Source organism: Pongo pygmaeus, chromosome 2 (assembly GCF_028885625.2).
Source record: "Pongo pygmaeus isolate AG05252 chromosome 2, NHGRI_mPonPyg2-v2.0_pri, whole genome shotgun sequence".
Classification (NCBI taxonomy): Eukaryota; Metazoa; Chordata; class Mammalia; order Primates; family Hominidae; genus Pongo; species Pongo pygmaeus.
Window position 1 is genome coordinate 107,033,451 of NC_085930.1, and position 15,812 is coordinate 107,049,262.

General features: G+C 42.6%; 1 protein-coding gene across 1 annotated transcript; it reads right to left on the reverse strand.

Moving 5' to 3' along the window:
- Positions 1 to 329: 329 nt before the first annotated feature.
- On the reverse strand, positions 330 to 14,320 carry FAM240A (family with sequence similarity 240 member A). Its single transcript, XM_054481960.1, has 3 exons — positions 14,147 to 14,320; positions 9,521 to 9,666; positions 330 to 1,744 (listed from the first exon to the last, which is right to left on the reverse strand). The coding sequence occupies exons 1-3, from the start codon at positions 14,177 to 14,179 to the stop codon at positions 1,654 to 1,656; spliced, it is 270 nt and encodes an 89-aa protein (XP_054337935.1). The 5' UTR covers positions 14,180 to 14,320; the 3' UTR covers positions 330 to 1,653.
- Between the last annotated feature and the right edge of the window lie 1,492 nt (positions 14,321 to 15,812).

Here is a 15,812-nt window from a genome sequence, read left to right on the forward strand (position 1 = left end):
AGAGACCATAGAGGGAGAGAGGGCTCTAAGCCCTGTTCCTTGGATCATATTAAGTGTGGAAGCTGGGGAAATACTCCCCCAGTCCTGCTTTCCTCTGGGAGGTTCCCATTGGCCTGATGAAGCCTAATGGGTTCCCTAGGGATGTGGATGGAAATACTTAATGCTGTATTAGGATATTTAGAAGACTGCAACACCACACTCACCACTGGCAGAATTGGCCAGCCTGACTCTCTGCATCTCCTAGTAATATTATGTCAAGCCAGGCTCCTATTGACTCCAATGGAATGGCAATATGTCTGAGAAGACAAAGAAGACACTCAGAGACAGCAAATGAGACATAGGGTTTATTGGGGGAACTTACATGGGGATGGTCCAGTAGCAGCGGGCTGGACAAGAGAACCACTACTGTTTGTAAAAAGCATGCAGTTTATATAGCATTTTCACTTAGCACCCTCCACCTAGCAACCACCATCTAACCCAAAACAGAAGGCTTTGATCCCCTGTACAACCTATGTTCCAAAGGATGGCTGGGGGTTCAGGTGTCCTTCACAGTTAAGGTATGAAACTCCCGGTTGGCCACTCCTGGATTCCTTAGCTTGGGACTCCGAACACACATTCTTCTTAGACCATAATGTCATTCTCAGTGTATTTGCTTAACTTGTTATCTTGTTATTGCTGTCAGGTGCATCTGCCATAAACATTGCCTCTGTGTATAGTATATAAGGCCTTGCAGGTGCTGCTTACAGCCAGCAAGTACCCAGGACTTTATATCATTGCATCTCTTCTCCCTTCCCTTGGTTAAAATAATTGCCTCAGGCCCAGTTACTGTTTGCACTCTTGGAAGCATCAAACCCTGGTGCTTCTGAACTTGAGAGATGGCAAGGGAGTGGCTGTATCATTTCAAAATCCAGAATCTGTGTGGTAAACACTCTGTGGAGTGGCCAGATATGCTTTGGCTGGGCTGACAGAGAGCCAACCAGTGCAAACATGCAGAGATTAAAATAAAGCAATAAAATGAAGGCATGTGCATAGTGATGACAGGACAACCAAGTTTTATTAAAATTATTCTGATATTATTCTTGGTAAACATATTTTTGAAAAAGCTAATTAAATTTATGTGAAGAAAAAAGAATATTAGATCAATTTATTTTCAAACTGTACTTTGACTATTGATAAAATTTTTAAAATTTCTGCAGATAGGTGCATTTCTCTTCTCATAAAAAGAAAACAAGAATTCCATAAAGCTGTGTTTCCTAGGTGAAATGATGGGGCAATATCACTGTGCAGTGTTTAAAGTTTGACCATGAAGGTTGAGGATTCCTCTTGGTGTGTTTAGAGTTTAAAATATTTGGATTTCAAAATTAGAAGATAATTATATAGAAGCAAGGAATGCTGCATGAAGCTTCAACATTAAATAAGCTATCTTTAGAGACATTTGGGATAATAATCTGGCGCCCACGCACAGAGGACTGACTTGGCCAATAACTGCCATCAAACACTGGGAAAGGATTTACAGGTAAGTCCTCTCCCAGGTGGGGAAACAATAGTGCGAGAGCTGATTGGTATAGCAAAGGGACTCAGGAATTTGCATTGACTTCTAGCAAAGTGACCTCAGTGTTTTGCATCTTCTTTTGTCAATTAAGCAGGAAGCTCTCAGCCAACATTTGTCCTCTTTTCAGTGTCTTCTGGATTGTTCCGCAGCCTCAGCTTTGTTTCCAGCCTCTGCTTCCATTCTTCTCTGAGCCTGAAAATAGAAACCAAACACACACAGACGGAGCATTCATTTCCATGGCTGTTGGTTCAGGAGAGCTTTCTTCCTGTCCTCCCAGCCCCTGAAATTGCGTGTATGTGTTCAGGTTTTAAAAGGCATGCAGAGGACATGCAAGTTTAAATATATATATATATATATTTTTATAATTTATTCATATTTATTTATTTATATAAGTGAGAGTAAACAGGCTCTCATTTTTGTTAGAAGTACTTAATCTTAATTCTCTGGATTTTCCTTTGAAAATATACTTAAAGTCAGGGAGAGTAAACCTGTCAGTCTAGATTTCTTTACACAGCAAACCTATCTTTCAACAGCAGAGGGGAAATAAAGATATTTTTAGACGTATGCAAACTGAAAGAAATCACCAGCAGACTGTCACTACATGACATGTTAAAGGAATTCCTTCAAACAGAAGGAAAGTGACACAAGATGGAAATCTGGATGTACACAAAGAATGAAAAGCATCTGAAAAGCAACGATGTGGTTATATATTAATACTTTTTAAAACTACTTAAATCTCTTTAAAAATAGCCCACTGTGGTCAGGCACAGTGGCTCACTCCTGTAATCCCAGCACTTTGGGAGGCCAAGGTGGACAGATCACAGGGTCAGGAGTTCGAGACCAGCCTGGCCAATATGGTGAAACCCCGTCTTTACTAAAAGCACAAAAATTAGCTGGTCATGGTGGCGGGTGCCTGCAGTTCCAGCTACTCAGAAGGCTGAGGCAGGAGAATTGCTTGAACCTGGGAGGCGGAGGTTGCAGTGAGCCGAGATTGTGCCACTGAACTTCAGCTTGGGCGACAGAATAAGACTCTGTCTCAAAAAAAAAAAAAAAAAAAAAAAAATAGCCCACCGTTGAAAGTAAAACTGTTAATGATGTACTGTGGGGTTATAGCATGTGTAGAAGTAAAGTTGTACTTTGTACAATAGCATAAAGGCCAAGAGGGGAGAAATGAGAATATACCATTGTAAGGTTCTTATGCTACACAAAAAGTGATAAAATATAACCTGAAGGCAGGCTGTGATAAGTTAAGGATGTGTATTATATATCCTAAAGCAACCACTAAACACAAAGAACAATAGTTAAAAAGCCAACAGAAGAGATAACATGGAATCATAAAAAATACTCACTTGATCCAAAACAAGGCATAAAAAGAGAAAAAGGGAATAAACAACAGATGAGAGAAATAGAGGACACATAGCACGATGGTAGATTTAAAACAAATCATACCAATTAACGTTAATGGTGTAAACAATGCAATAAAAATGCAAAGACTGTCAAATTGGATTTTTAAAAGACAATATCCAAATATATGCTGCTTATAAGAAATCCACTTTAAATATGAAGACAAAATAGGTTAAAAGTAAAAGGACGAAGACATAGTCCATGCTAAACCTAATCAAAGAAGGCTGGTGTGGTTATATTAATATCAAAGTAGATTTCATAGCAAAAAATATTACCAAAGAGAAAGAGGGTCATTTTGTAATAAGGGGGTCAGTTTATCAAGATGATATAACAATCTGAAACATTTATGTACCTAATAACAGAACTTCAAAATACGTGAAGCAAAATGTGATAGAACTGCAAGGAGAAGTAGACAAATCTGTAATTATAGCGGAGATTTCAATACCTGTCTTTCAATAATCAGTAAATGATAAGGATATAAAACACTTGAACAACACTATCAACCAACTTGATATAATCAATATTTATAGAATATTCTCCCTAACAACAGCAGAACACACATTCTTTTTCAAACATACATGGAATATTTACGAAGATAGAAAATATTCTGGGCTATAAAACAAGTCTCAATAAATTTAAAAGGGTTCAATATGTTCCCTGTCTGCAATAATTCAGTTAGACTTAATAACAGAAAGATATCTGGAAAGTCCCCTAAACATTTTGAAACTAAATAACAAATTCTAAATAACCCATAAATCAAAGAAACAACCATAAATTGAAATTTAAAAAAAGCAATTATAATAGTATCAAAAATACAAAATAGAGGTAAATCTGACAAAAGATATATATGACTTATGTGCTGAAAACTGCAAACCATTGCTGAGAGATATTAAAACAGACCTAAATAAAGGGACGTATATATTGTGTTCATATATCAGATACTCTAAATATTATTAGGATGTCATTTCTCCCTAAATTGACCTATAGATTCAATTCCATCCCAATCAAACCAGCAGGCTGTTTTACATAACAGAAATTGACAAGTTGATTCCAAAATTCATATGAAAATGCAGAGAACCTAGAATAACTAAAACAATTTTGAAAAAGTTGTAAGACTTACACCACCTGACTTCAAGAATTATTATAAACCTAAGTAATCAAAACAGTGTGACATTTGGGCCAATGGACAAATAGATCAATGGGACAGAAAAGGTCCAAAAACATTCCTACACATAGATGAGTTATTAATTTTCAACAAACGTGCAAAGACAATGTAGTGGAGAAAGGATAGTCTTTTCAGCAAATGGTGCTGGAACCACTGGATGTGCAAAAAAAGTGAACTGCAGTCTGTACCTCACATTATATTAAAAATTAAGTCAAAAGATATTATTAATCTAAATGTAAAACTTAAATTCATAAGACTTCTAGAAATAAAACAGAAGACAATCTTTGTGACCTTGGGATAGGCAAAGCCTTCTTAGATACAACAAAAGCAAAATCTATAAAAGAAATTTTTCTCGGCCGGGTGCGGTGGCTCACACCTGTAATCCCAGCACTTTGGGAGGCCGTGGTGGGTGGATCACGAGGTCAGAAGATTGAGACCATTCTGGCTAACACGGTGAAACCCCATCTCTATTAAAAAATACAAAAAATTAGCTGGGCACGGGGGCGGGCACCTGTAGTCCCAGTTACTCAGGAGGCTGACGCAAGAGAATGGCGTGAACCTGGGAGACGGAGCTTGCAGTGAGCCAAGATCGAGCCACTGCACTGGGCGACAGAGTGAGACTCTGTCTCAAAAAAAAAAAAAAGAAATTTTTCTCATAAATTAGACTTGATCAAAATTGAGAACATCTCTGGAAAAGAATAAACCCAAAGAAAATGAAAAGAAGACAATGATAAAGATGACAGAAGAAACTAGTAAAATAGTTCTTATCTATTAAGGAGATATGGATATCAATTCAAAGAGTAAGAAAAAAATAGAAAGAAATACAGAAAAGGGAAATCATAAAGCACTCTAAGTAACTAAGATGGTAGAAACAAGCCAGTTACAATAAATGAAAAAGGACTAAACTCACCAATTTATACTAAAATATGTCAGATTAGAAAAACATCCAATCTAACTATGTACTTTTTTTTTTTTTTTTTTTGAGAAGGTGGGGTCTCTGTTGCCCAGGCTGGATTGCAGTGGCACGATCACGGCTCACTGCAGCCTCGACCTCCCGAGGCTCAAGTGATCCTCCTATTTCAGCCCCACTCCCCATTTCCCCCCAGTAGCTGGGACTACAGGCTCATGGTAGCGTGCCTGGCCAATCTTTGTATTTTTTATAGGGACAGAGTTTTGCCATATTGCCCAGCCTGGTCTCAAACTCAAGTGTTCTACCTGCCTTGGCTTCCCAGAGTGCTGGGATTACAGGCATGAGCCACCGTGCTCAGACAACTATGTGCTGTTTAAAAAAGACACATCTAAATTATAAGGACAGAGATAAGTTGAAAATAAGAAAACGGAAAAAAGATATATAAGGCAAATGTTAATAAAAACAAGGTTGGTTTGGCTATATTAATAGACTTAATATAAAGTCTGTTAATACAGTTATAAAGTCTGTTGATAAAAAGATCTTCAAACAAAAAATCATCAGGGATAAAGTCACTGCCTAATAATAAAAATGTTCACCTCACCGTGAAGATATTACACTTCTAAATATGCATGCACCTAATAAAATAGCCTCAAAATACATACAGAAAAAATTGATGGAACTACTTGGATTGTGAAGAGGTGGTGAGGAAGAAGGGAAAGGGAAATTGCACTCTTGTTTTTCAAGATAACACTTTTTAGAAAACCTTTATAGTAGAAGATTTCAAGCATACAAAAAAGTAGAGAAACTAGTAATCTAAGAACTCCCCTGTAGCCACTCCCCAGCTTCCCCAGCTTAAGGCTGATCTTGTTTCCCATATCTCCCTTCTCCTGCATGTTAAACAAAATAACTGCATTTAGCTATTTTGTCCTTAAATATAATAACTCCTTTAAAAAGAAACTACCTTGCCATTATCACACTTAAAAAATTAACCAGAGGTACTTGATATCATCAAATAAATATTCCATTGGCTCACAATTCTGATTGTCTTTTAATGTTGAACGTTAGGTTGGTTGAATCAGGACCCGAATAAAGCGCATACATTCCTATTTGTTGCTATATCTTTTAGGTTTTCTTTAATCTGGAAATTCTCCCTCATCTTTCCCCTTCCCCTGCAGTTTTTGTTTTCTTTTTTTGAAACCAGATTGTTTGTTCTGCAGAGTATGCACAGTTTGAATTTTGCTGACTGTATTTCTGTGTGACTGTAACCCATTCCTCTGTTTCCTGTATATGCTGTTAACTAGTGGCTAGCACTAGAAGTTTGATTAGATCTGGATTTTTTTTTTGACAAAACTACATTACGGGTGATATAATGGATGGCCATCAAATCTGTCTGGTTGTATCTCTCTTTTTTTGATGTTAACAGATATTAATGATCATTAGATCCAATTTACTTTCATTAGGTGTTGCCAAATGTCAATAGCTTCTTTCTACCAGTCCCTTTTCACTTGTGTTTGGAGCCTGGAGCCATGGAGGAGGGGCTCTGCAGCAGGAGCTGTAGTCCAGGGGAGATGAAGTCACTGCTAGAAAACAGGACCCAGGGCAGGAAGGGTGTAGGGAAGAAATAGGCAGACTTAGCCTCCAGTCCTCTCATCTCCTGTTGACAGAACCTAGCCAGAAGCTGAAGGACTAGGTGATTCAAGGACTAGCATGGGAAGAGGGGTCAGCTGAGGGAGTAGAATTGATGGGGATGGGGGTCAAAGGAGATCAGCCTGGCAAGGAAGCCAGGAATGGGAGTGAGTGCTGGGCCAAAGTCAGTAGGCAGCAAAGACCCATCCAAGATCCAATTCCATGATTTTCTTGGATACAGTCAAGCATGGTTTTCTTGAGCACCTATTATATGTTCAGCACTGCAGTAGGGACTTTGGAGAATACACGAGCAATATATAAAAATGGCGGTTTCTCCTTTCCACAAATAGGGCAAACTGTTCCCTTACCTCGGGGTGTTTGCACATGGCATTTCTTCTGCCTAGAATGCTCTTGTCCTTTCTCCTACATTTGCCCAACTCTCTCTTCCCTGAGAGATGAGATTGGAGGGTGCCATGCTAGTTACCTGGAGGGCTGGACCTCAGAGTGTGGGCTGCCAACCAGCATGCCAACACATCTGCACAGCAGCTCAACAAGCTGCTGGTGTCCAAGGGCCAAGTGAACCAGCTCTGAAGCTGGGACCCCCAGAAGACTGCAGAAAGAAACTCTCAGATCCTGTAGTGGACAGGCGGGAGATGGCAGCATCTGTGTTGCCTCCCTGACCAGTTCCAAAATGGGGGAGGTTTGTGCACACCCCTGTGTGCATCAGTAGCCCAGGTGCTCCATCTGCTAATGAAAGAAGATCAAGTCGGCACTCCCTCTGCCCACACTCAAAGGGCAGTAACTCTCCAGCATCCCTCTTACTTCTTTTAGTGTCTGTTTCTCTATGATGAAAATAACGATGAGGACACTGAGACCCAGGGAGATTTGGTTGCTCACCCCAGGGACCCAAAAGGGTGAGCCCAGGCAACCAGCTGCAACGTCTCTGCTGTTCACCACTATTCTGAGCTTGTTCCCACCCTTGCCCACTCTTGCAATTTTGTTTTCATCTTGTTTTTCTCCTCTAAGGAATGTCTTCCTTTGGCATATTGCTGCTGCCATATTAGATCCTGGATTGTTAAATGGGAGTGCAGAAGAGGGAGGGGAACTAACATTCCATTTCGTGAAGGGACAACGTAGAGTATTAATTAGAGCAGAGCCTCTGGAGCCTGGCTACCCAGATTCAAATCAGAAGAGGGCGAGGAGAACAAATAAACTAAAGTCTTCTGCCATCCTATCAACCAGAAAGTTTATCTCCTTGCATTCTTTTGTTATATGCATAGACAGATCCTGCGTGTGTGTGTGTGTATATATATATATATATATATATATATTTTTTTTTTTTTTTTTTTTTGAGACAGAGTTTTGCTCTTGTCACCCAGGCTGGAGTGCAATGGCAAGATCTCGGCTCACCACAACCTCTGCCTCCGGGGTTCAAGTGATTCTCCTGCCTCAGCCTCCCGAGTAGCTGGGATTACAGGCATGCGCCACCACGCCCAGCTAATTTTGTATTTTTAGTAGAGATGGGGTTTCTCCTTGTTGGTCAGGCTGGTCTCAAACTCTCGACCTCAGGTGATCCGCCCACCTCAGCCTCCCAAAGTGCTGGGATTACAGGCTTGAGCCACCGCACCCGGCTGCATGTATATATTTTTAATATTTTAACAGCCTGCACAATTTGCCTCAGAGGCTGTTTTGTTCACTCCTTGGCTTGTGCCTCTCTTGGAGCCTTTGGTTTCTGCATCTTCCTTGGGCCAATTTCACTTCACCTGAGGCCTTTTGCCTGCTCCCCAGGGAACCCACACATGATACAGGACTCTGAGTGGCCTGGCCTGGGGGACGAAGATGGCAGGAACTGCAGAAATGACTGGCCACCCAAGTCAGCTTTCTATGCCCTACTTCTGTACTTCAGCAGGTGGGATGGTAGTAAGGAATAAGGCTGAGCAGGTCTCTGTAAGTGGAAGGCTGGGTTCCCCTCTAGGGTTCAGGAGAGGCTTTGGGAAGGCAGCAGTAAGTTTACCACCTGTGAATTAAGGCATGTCATCAGTCCAGTGGCCATGGAGTCATGGGCGCTGCTGTCTGGACAGCACACAAGGTCTCATACTCCCTTACCACACATAAGCCATGGCCTCGTCAGACAGCTGGCTGAGCTGTTCCCGTTGAGGGGACAGAGCTCAAAAGGGCGGTCCCTCCCTGCAGCCCATGATGGCTTTCTGCAGTGTGTGTGGGAGGGCAGCGAGCCTGCACTGCTTCCACAGCAAGGTGACCCTCGTTTGCCCACGGGAGTCACTGCACTCCACTGCTCGGCAGACTCACTGGGCCAGAACAGGGATGCACACAAGGGGAGACTCCGCCTTCCCCTCCAGGAACCACGCAGGCCAGCTTGTGTTTTCACCCAAATGGGCGCTGAGAACTGGGCACTGCTTCCTTTGCTTGATTGCTTTTCACAGACATAGTGTTTGTCCCCCCACCCCTGCCCCATTTAGTGTAACCTTCATGTGCTAGAAGGTGACATGGCGACAGAGAGGAGAGAGTTTTCCAGTTCATAAAGATAAGAATTAAAGGACTGTAAGCATGGAAAACTGAAATAATTACCTCCTCTAAGAGCCCATCTGGCATTCTTCTGGGGAAATTAATTTTGCTCTTACAAAACAGACAAGAGAATAATGACTTGAAAGTCAGTGAAAGCTCATCGACGGTCACAAAGGTACCACTGGTGCAGATGTTGATAGTGGGGCAACTGCGTGGGGGCTCAGGGAACTCTTAGTACCTTCTGCTCAATTTTGCTGTGAACTTAAAACTGTTCTAAATTATAAGATGTATTTTAAAGATGAATTAATTCTAAAAAGTAGACAAACAAGCTGCATACTTTCTCAGTGCGCTTCTTCCCAGACGATGTTCCTCCGATTCTCGGTAGTAAGTCTGTTTGCCAATTTCCCTTTCCCAGAAACGCCTGAGATCATGGCAGGTGTTCCGGCAGAAGACCTCCCGACGGGTGTATTGATTGTTCATCCCCTAAAAAAGAAAATAGCCATACAAATAACCAAAAAACATGAAGAAATGCTCGACATCACTCATCATCAGGGAAAAGTAAATTAAAACCACAATGAGATACCTACCATCTTACTCCAATCCACCTTACTCCAATTTGACTGTTTAAAAGTCAAAAAACTAATAAGTGTTGGTGCAGATGCAGAGAAAAGAGAACACTTATATGCTGTTGGTAAGAATGTAAATTAGTACAATCTTTCTGGAAAACAGTATGGAGATTTCTCAAAGAACTGAGAGTAGATCTACCATTCGATCCAGCAATTCTGACTACTGGGTACCTACCCAAAGGAAAGGAAGTAATTATATAAAAAAGACACCTGAATGTGTTTGTTTATCACAGCACAATTCACAATTGCAAAGATATGGAGTCAAACTAAGTGCTCATTAACTGATGACTGGATCAAGAAAATGCTTTGTGTGTGTGTGTGTGTGTGTGTGTGTGTAATGGAATACTACTCAGCCATAAAAAAGAAAAAAATAATGTCTTTTGCAGCAACTCAGATGGAACTGGAGGCCATTATCCTGATGAAGTAACTCTGGAATGGAAAACCAAGTACTGCATATTCTCACTTATAAGTGGGAGCTAAGCCACGGGTTTATAAAGGCAAACAGAGTGGTATAATGGGCATTGGAGACTCAGAAGGAGAGAGGTTAGGGATAAAATGTCACTTATTGGGTGCCATGTACACTATTTGGGTGACAAGTGCACTAAAAGCCAAAACTTAAACACTGTACAATTTATCCATGTAACCAAAACCCACTTGTACTCCTAAAGCTATTGAAATAAAAACAATAGAAGCTGAACCCGCATAAACCATGATCCCTGAGACTCTGCAGGGTATAGGCATCCTGACCCTGCCGTTGACATGAGACAGACCTGACCAGCCACAGGACCTCTGCAAGTGGGAGGACAATGGTGGCCTCAGTGCTTGCTGCTGGCTGGTTGTCAGGACACAGTGAGATGTGAGTGCAGGCCTTCCACAAGCTGGCACCTGGCAAATGCCTCTGCCGTTCCTTCCTCCTCACAGAGGAATCATTTCTCAACTTCCGGTAGCAGGAACATGCACCAGGAATTTTGTGCCCCTAAGTCCATTTTGTTATCACAATATCCACATGAGATGGCCATGACCTTCTTCATCTTTTAGGTGAGATATCTGAGGAATGACAGGCTTCAGACTTCTGAAAGTTTCCAGGCCCTTTACTAAAGGGGTTTATCAGAGAAAATGGTTCCAGTGCCTGACACCCCCAGAGCAAACTGCTTTGAGGTGTGTGTGTGTGTGTGTGTGCATGCACACATGTGGGCTCTTGTGTGTGGAATTATACATATCAGACACTCAAAATGCTCACTTATTACATGCAGAAACTCTGCTCAACTTTCAGACCAGCTGAGTGGATATAGTAGAAAGCTCAAAAGCAGGGGCTGCAGATGTTCCTGTTTGCTGGTGGGAACCCCTGCAGAAGAGTGTGGGGAGATGGGAGCCTGGACAAGCTGGCCTGGCATGCCCCAGAGAGGATCTGGACTTTATCCCAGGAAGGGCTTTCAGTGGGGAAATGGTGGGTCCAGACAGGCATTTTGTCAGATGTTCTGGGGGCAGAGACTGGATTGGTGAGAGCGGATGCAGGGGGAGGAGGAACTGGGCTGCTGGAGGAGCCCAGAGAGATGCTGTGACCAGGGCAGGAGGGGCAAAGATGATGAAGAGTGGACAGATTCACAGGAAACTCTGCGTGGAAAATGAAGGAGAAGGGCTGTCAGTGGGTACTGCCCTGGCTCTGCCTGTGCACAGATGGGAAATGGAGGAGGAGGAGGCTATGGGGAGTGGGCTCAGGCTGTGCTGGATGGAGTTTGAGTTTCCTGGGTGCTGAGCCCCAGGGGGAAGCACTGGAGGGGCGCCTGACACATGGGTCTGGAACTCAGCATAGAGGTCTGGGCCACAGCTCTCAGAAAGACAGACCGGGACAGTGGGGCAGGGTAGAAGGAGAAAGGGGTTTGAAGCCAGATGTTTACTCCAGACCTGTGTTTCCACTGCCTTGATGCGCCGTCTGTTTGTCACATGGGTTCTCCTGGCCTCAGTTTTCTCATCTTTAAAATTTCTCTGAAGGCCGAGTTTGACCCCAAATGTCAAAGTGTTCTGCAATTTATAAAGTTCTGAATAAATATAACTGATGAGCTTGGTCCTGGCCCTCTGATTTTTCTGACTGTTGTCTGGCATAGGGATTCATTAGTCCGGCATAGGGACATCATTAGTCCGAGCTAATTAAATGTCATTGACAAACTTGAATAAGTGTGAATCTTTATTTACACACAATATTGAGTGTGTGGCTTCTTGGGTATATGACAGATTCATTTATCTCTATCCTTGGTCTGTTGGCCACTGTTTAGGAAAGCTTGGATGACAGTAGAAGTTCTTAAGTTGAACCATGTCCTATGTAGGGCCATGCCCAGAGGAGCACTGGGTAAGAGCGTTTGTCCTATGTTCTTTCACTTCTGATATGTCAGAGATAAGCCTCACCATGCCCACTCACTGGGAGGTGTCACACATGTGTAAAATGGGAGATACATGCTTTTCTAAGAAATAGCAGAGCTCCCTCTGGGCTGAAGAGTGACATCCATCTCTACCTCCATCTGCATAACGTTATTTTACAAACTAACTAGCTGTGTGTGTGTGTTTTGCTGGAAAATGCTGCTGACACAATGGTGAAAACAAGTAAAATCTCTAAGAAAAAATGCATTTCACTTTTAAACAAACTACCTTGTCTTCTTAACTTGTTTTAGTCATTGTCCTCACTATGAGCAGAACTGTAGTGGCTACTATCACCAGTTTTGTAGCTTCAAAGAAACACAATTAATGATAACTTTAGAAATACACTTTTAGGAAAAGATAAAAATAAGGCAGAAAGAGGGGGTTAAAGATACTTAGGCTGGGTGCAGTGGCTCACGCCTGTAATCCCAGCACTTTGGGAGGCTGAGGCTGGAGGATCACTTGATCCCAGGAGTTTGAGACCAGGTTGGGCAACATATAGAGATCCTGTCTCTACAAAAATAAAAAATAAAAAATTAGCTGGGCATAGTGGTACGTGCCTGTGGTCCCAGCTACTCAGGAGGCTGAGGTAGGAAGATTGCTTGAGCCCAAGAGGTCAAGGCTATAGTGAGCCATGTTTGTACCACTGCACTCCAGCCTGGGGGACAAAGCGAGACCCTGTCTCAAACAAACAAACAAACAAACAAACAAACAAACAAATATCTAATATCCCATCCTTCTTCACTCTAAAGGGCTGACACTGGGATAAGACACGGCCCCTCCTCAGGGGACTTTAGATAACAGGGAGTGAGGCACTGGCACTTCATGTGACAGGCACTGAAATGGGACACACAAGGAGGGTGCCCTGACCTGGCCGGGGGTTTGGGGCTCCTTCTAGGGGGAGGGACTTGCAGGATGAGCGGGCAGGAGCACCCAGGGTGCAGGAAGTGGCCTGTGCAGAGAACTGCAGTGGAAACCTTGCAGAACAAAGAGTTGCAGAAACAGATTGGGGATTGGCTGAGGTCAAGTTGGGGGAGGGGACTGAGGGCAAAGGAGCATGAGGGCACGTTTTAGGGTAATGGAAATGTTCTGTGTCTTGTTTATTATTTATTTATTTATTTATTTATTAAGAAGGAGTTTCACTCTGTCACCCAGGCTGGATTGCAGTGGCACGATCTCAGCTCACTGCAATCTCCACCTCCTGGGTTCAAGCAATTCTCCTGCTTCAGCCTCCCCAGTAGCTGGGATTACAGGTGCCTGCCACCACGCCGGGCTAATTTTTGTATTTTTAGTAGAGACAGGGTTTCGCCATGTTGGCCAGGCTGGTCTCAAACTCCTGACCTCAGGTGATCCACCCACCTTGGTCTCCAAAAGTGCTGGGATTACAGGTGTGAGCCACTGTGCCTGGCCTGTGTCTTGTTTATAGTGTTGATTATATAGCAGTATACAATTGCTAAAACTTACCAAACTCTACATTTTATATGAGTGAATTTCACTACACATAAGTTATTCCTCAGTAAACATAGGGGAAAAGTTTCTTCTGTCTTTGGACTAGAAGTTCAAGTTCCCTAGCTCTAACCTACTGGGAGACTGTTAGCATCTTGTCATTAGGGTTTAGCCCATTCCTTCACAGGTAACATGTGTTTCTGTGAGTATTTGTGTTTCGGTTTCCTGGTGTCTACAATGAGGACAACTGCTCCTCCTAGTAGGAGTGTGATGAGGAGACTGTCCATAGTTGGAAAGCTCTTGATAAGTAAATAGCTCTATTCCTCTGTATCCCCTCAGCCCAAAACACCATCTAATCTTGTGCTTGAGAGAATTCATGCTGCTGCGTCCAGTGAATCAGCACCAACTTGGACAAACCATAACCTCCATAACCATTAGAAATTTGACTTCACAAAATCAACAAATTAATTAACACTTACAGAGAACAACCGCATGAAGGGATGTGAAGACATTGATTCAGTCAAACCAAATGTGTCGCACTTGACCGCCTGTGAGGCATCTGTGCTGCCCCAGGAGCCAACTCACGTTCGGCAAATCAACAAGAACAAAGGAACATTTGTCCCTCGCGAGCCTTAACGCTGTGCCAGCAATTTGATTTCTCAAGTCTCAGTTACCCAGAGTATTAAACTCAAATTGAGAAATCTGAGAGTTGCTTTTTTAAAAGAGGCTTTTGGCTTACACTGAGCGTGCTTGTGGCTCTTGGCTAGGGAGGTTCAATGCACACCAGCTGACTGTGCACACTGCTCATGTACTTCTTGCCTATTCAACACCTCCTGAGAGCAAGCATTTCATGATTATTTTTCACATATCCAAAAGTATGTTTAACCACCTTTTACATTTTTCTTTATGATTGGGGCTTGAAATAGAACAGAAGGGTTCCAGTTCCAATTAAGATGGAGGAAGCACACCCTAACCTGTCCCTCCAAAGAATGCAGCCTGGACAGAATATGTGGCGCAGCTGTTTGAGGACTCTGAAAAGTAAACAGCAGCAGGTAGATTAGAGGAAAAACCCCAGAATTCCAATGACCATTGAACAGTGCTAAATTTTCTATTTTTACTCTGGTATCCCCAGTTTAGACTCAAGGCAACCCAGAAGAGGGAACAAGGATAGAAAGAGCTCTGAGAAGTCCTCTGGTTCCAGGGAGAAAGGGAATTGGAACTCTCACACATTGCTGGCAGGACTGCAGAATGGTACAGGTATTATTGTGAAAAACAGTTTGGCAGCAGTTTCTTTTCCTTTTTATTTTATTTATTTATTTATTTATTTTGAGAAGAAGTTTCCCTCTTGTTGCCCAGGCTGGAGTGCAATGGTACAATCTTGGCTCACTGCAACATCCGCCTCCCAGGTTCAAGTGATTCTCCTGCCTCAGCCTCCCAAGTAGCTGGGATTATAGGCACCCACCACCACACCTGGCTAATTTTTTATATTTTCAGTATAGACGGGGTTTCACCATATTGGCCAGGTTGGTCTCGAACTCCTGACCTTCAGGTGATCCACCCACCTAGGCCTCCCAAAGTGCTGGGATTACAGGCATGAGCCACTACGCCCGGCCGGCTGTAGTTTCCTATAAAGTTTAACTATACTCACCATATGACCCAGCAATTCCACTTCTAGGTATTTAGACTAGAGAAATGTAAACTTGTGTTCAAGCAAAAACTTGCACACCTGTATACAGGTCTATTCGTGATTGCCAAAAAGAAACAACCTAATAGTTCTTCAATGGATGAATGGATAAAAATCTGTCAAACATTCATACAATGAAATATTGTGCAGCAATAAGAGGGAACAAACTATTCAACACATGCAATAACTTGGATGAATCTCAAAGGCATTATGCTCGGTAGAACAAGGCAATCTCAAAAGGGTATATATTTTCTTTCTTACTTTTCTTCTTTTTTTTTTAAACTGAGACAGGGTCTCACTCTGCTGCACAGTCTGGAGTGCAGGGGCACAATCACGGCTAACTGCAGCTTTGACCTCCTTCAGCTCCAGGTGAGCCTCCCATCTCAGCCTCTAGAGTGGCTGGGACTACAGGTGTGCACTACCACACCTGGGTAATTTTGGTATTTTTTATAGAGACGGGG

Bases quoted from the DNA above. Each gene is read 5' to 3' on its own strand.
- FAM240A (XM_054481960.1), bottom strand. From the start codon at position 14,179: ATGTCTTCACATCCCTTCATGCGGTTGTTCTCT. The intron at 9,667-14,146 runs GTAAGTGTTAAT...TTTCTTTTTTAG, and splicing joins CCTTCATGCGGTTGTTCTCT to GGGATGAACAATCAATACAC. The intron at 1,745-9,520 runs GTATGCAGCTTG...TTCTATTTTCAG, and splicing joins GGAAGAAGCGCACTGAGAAA to GCTCAGAGAAGAATGGAAGC.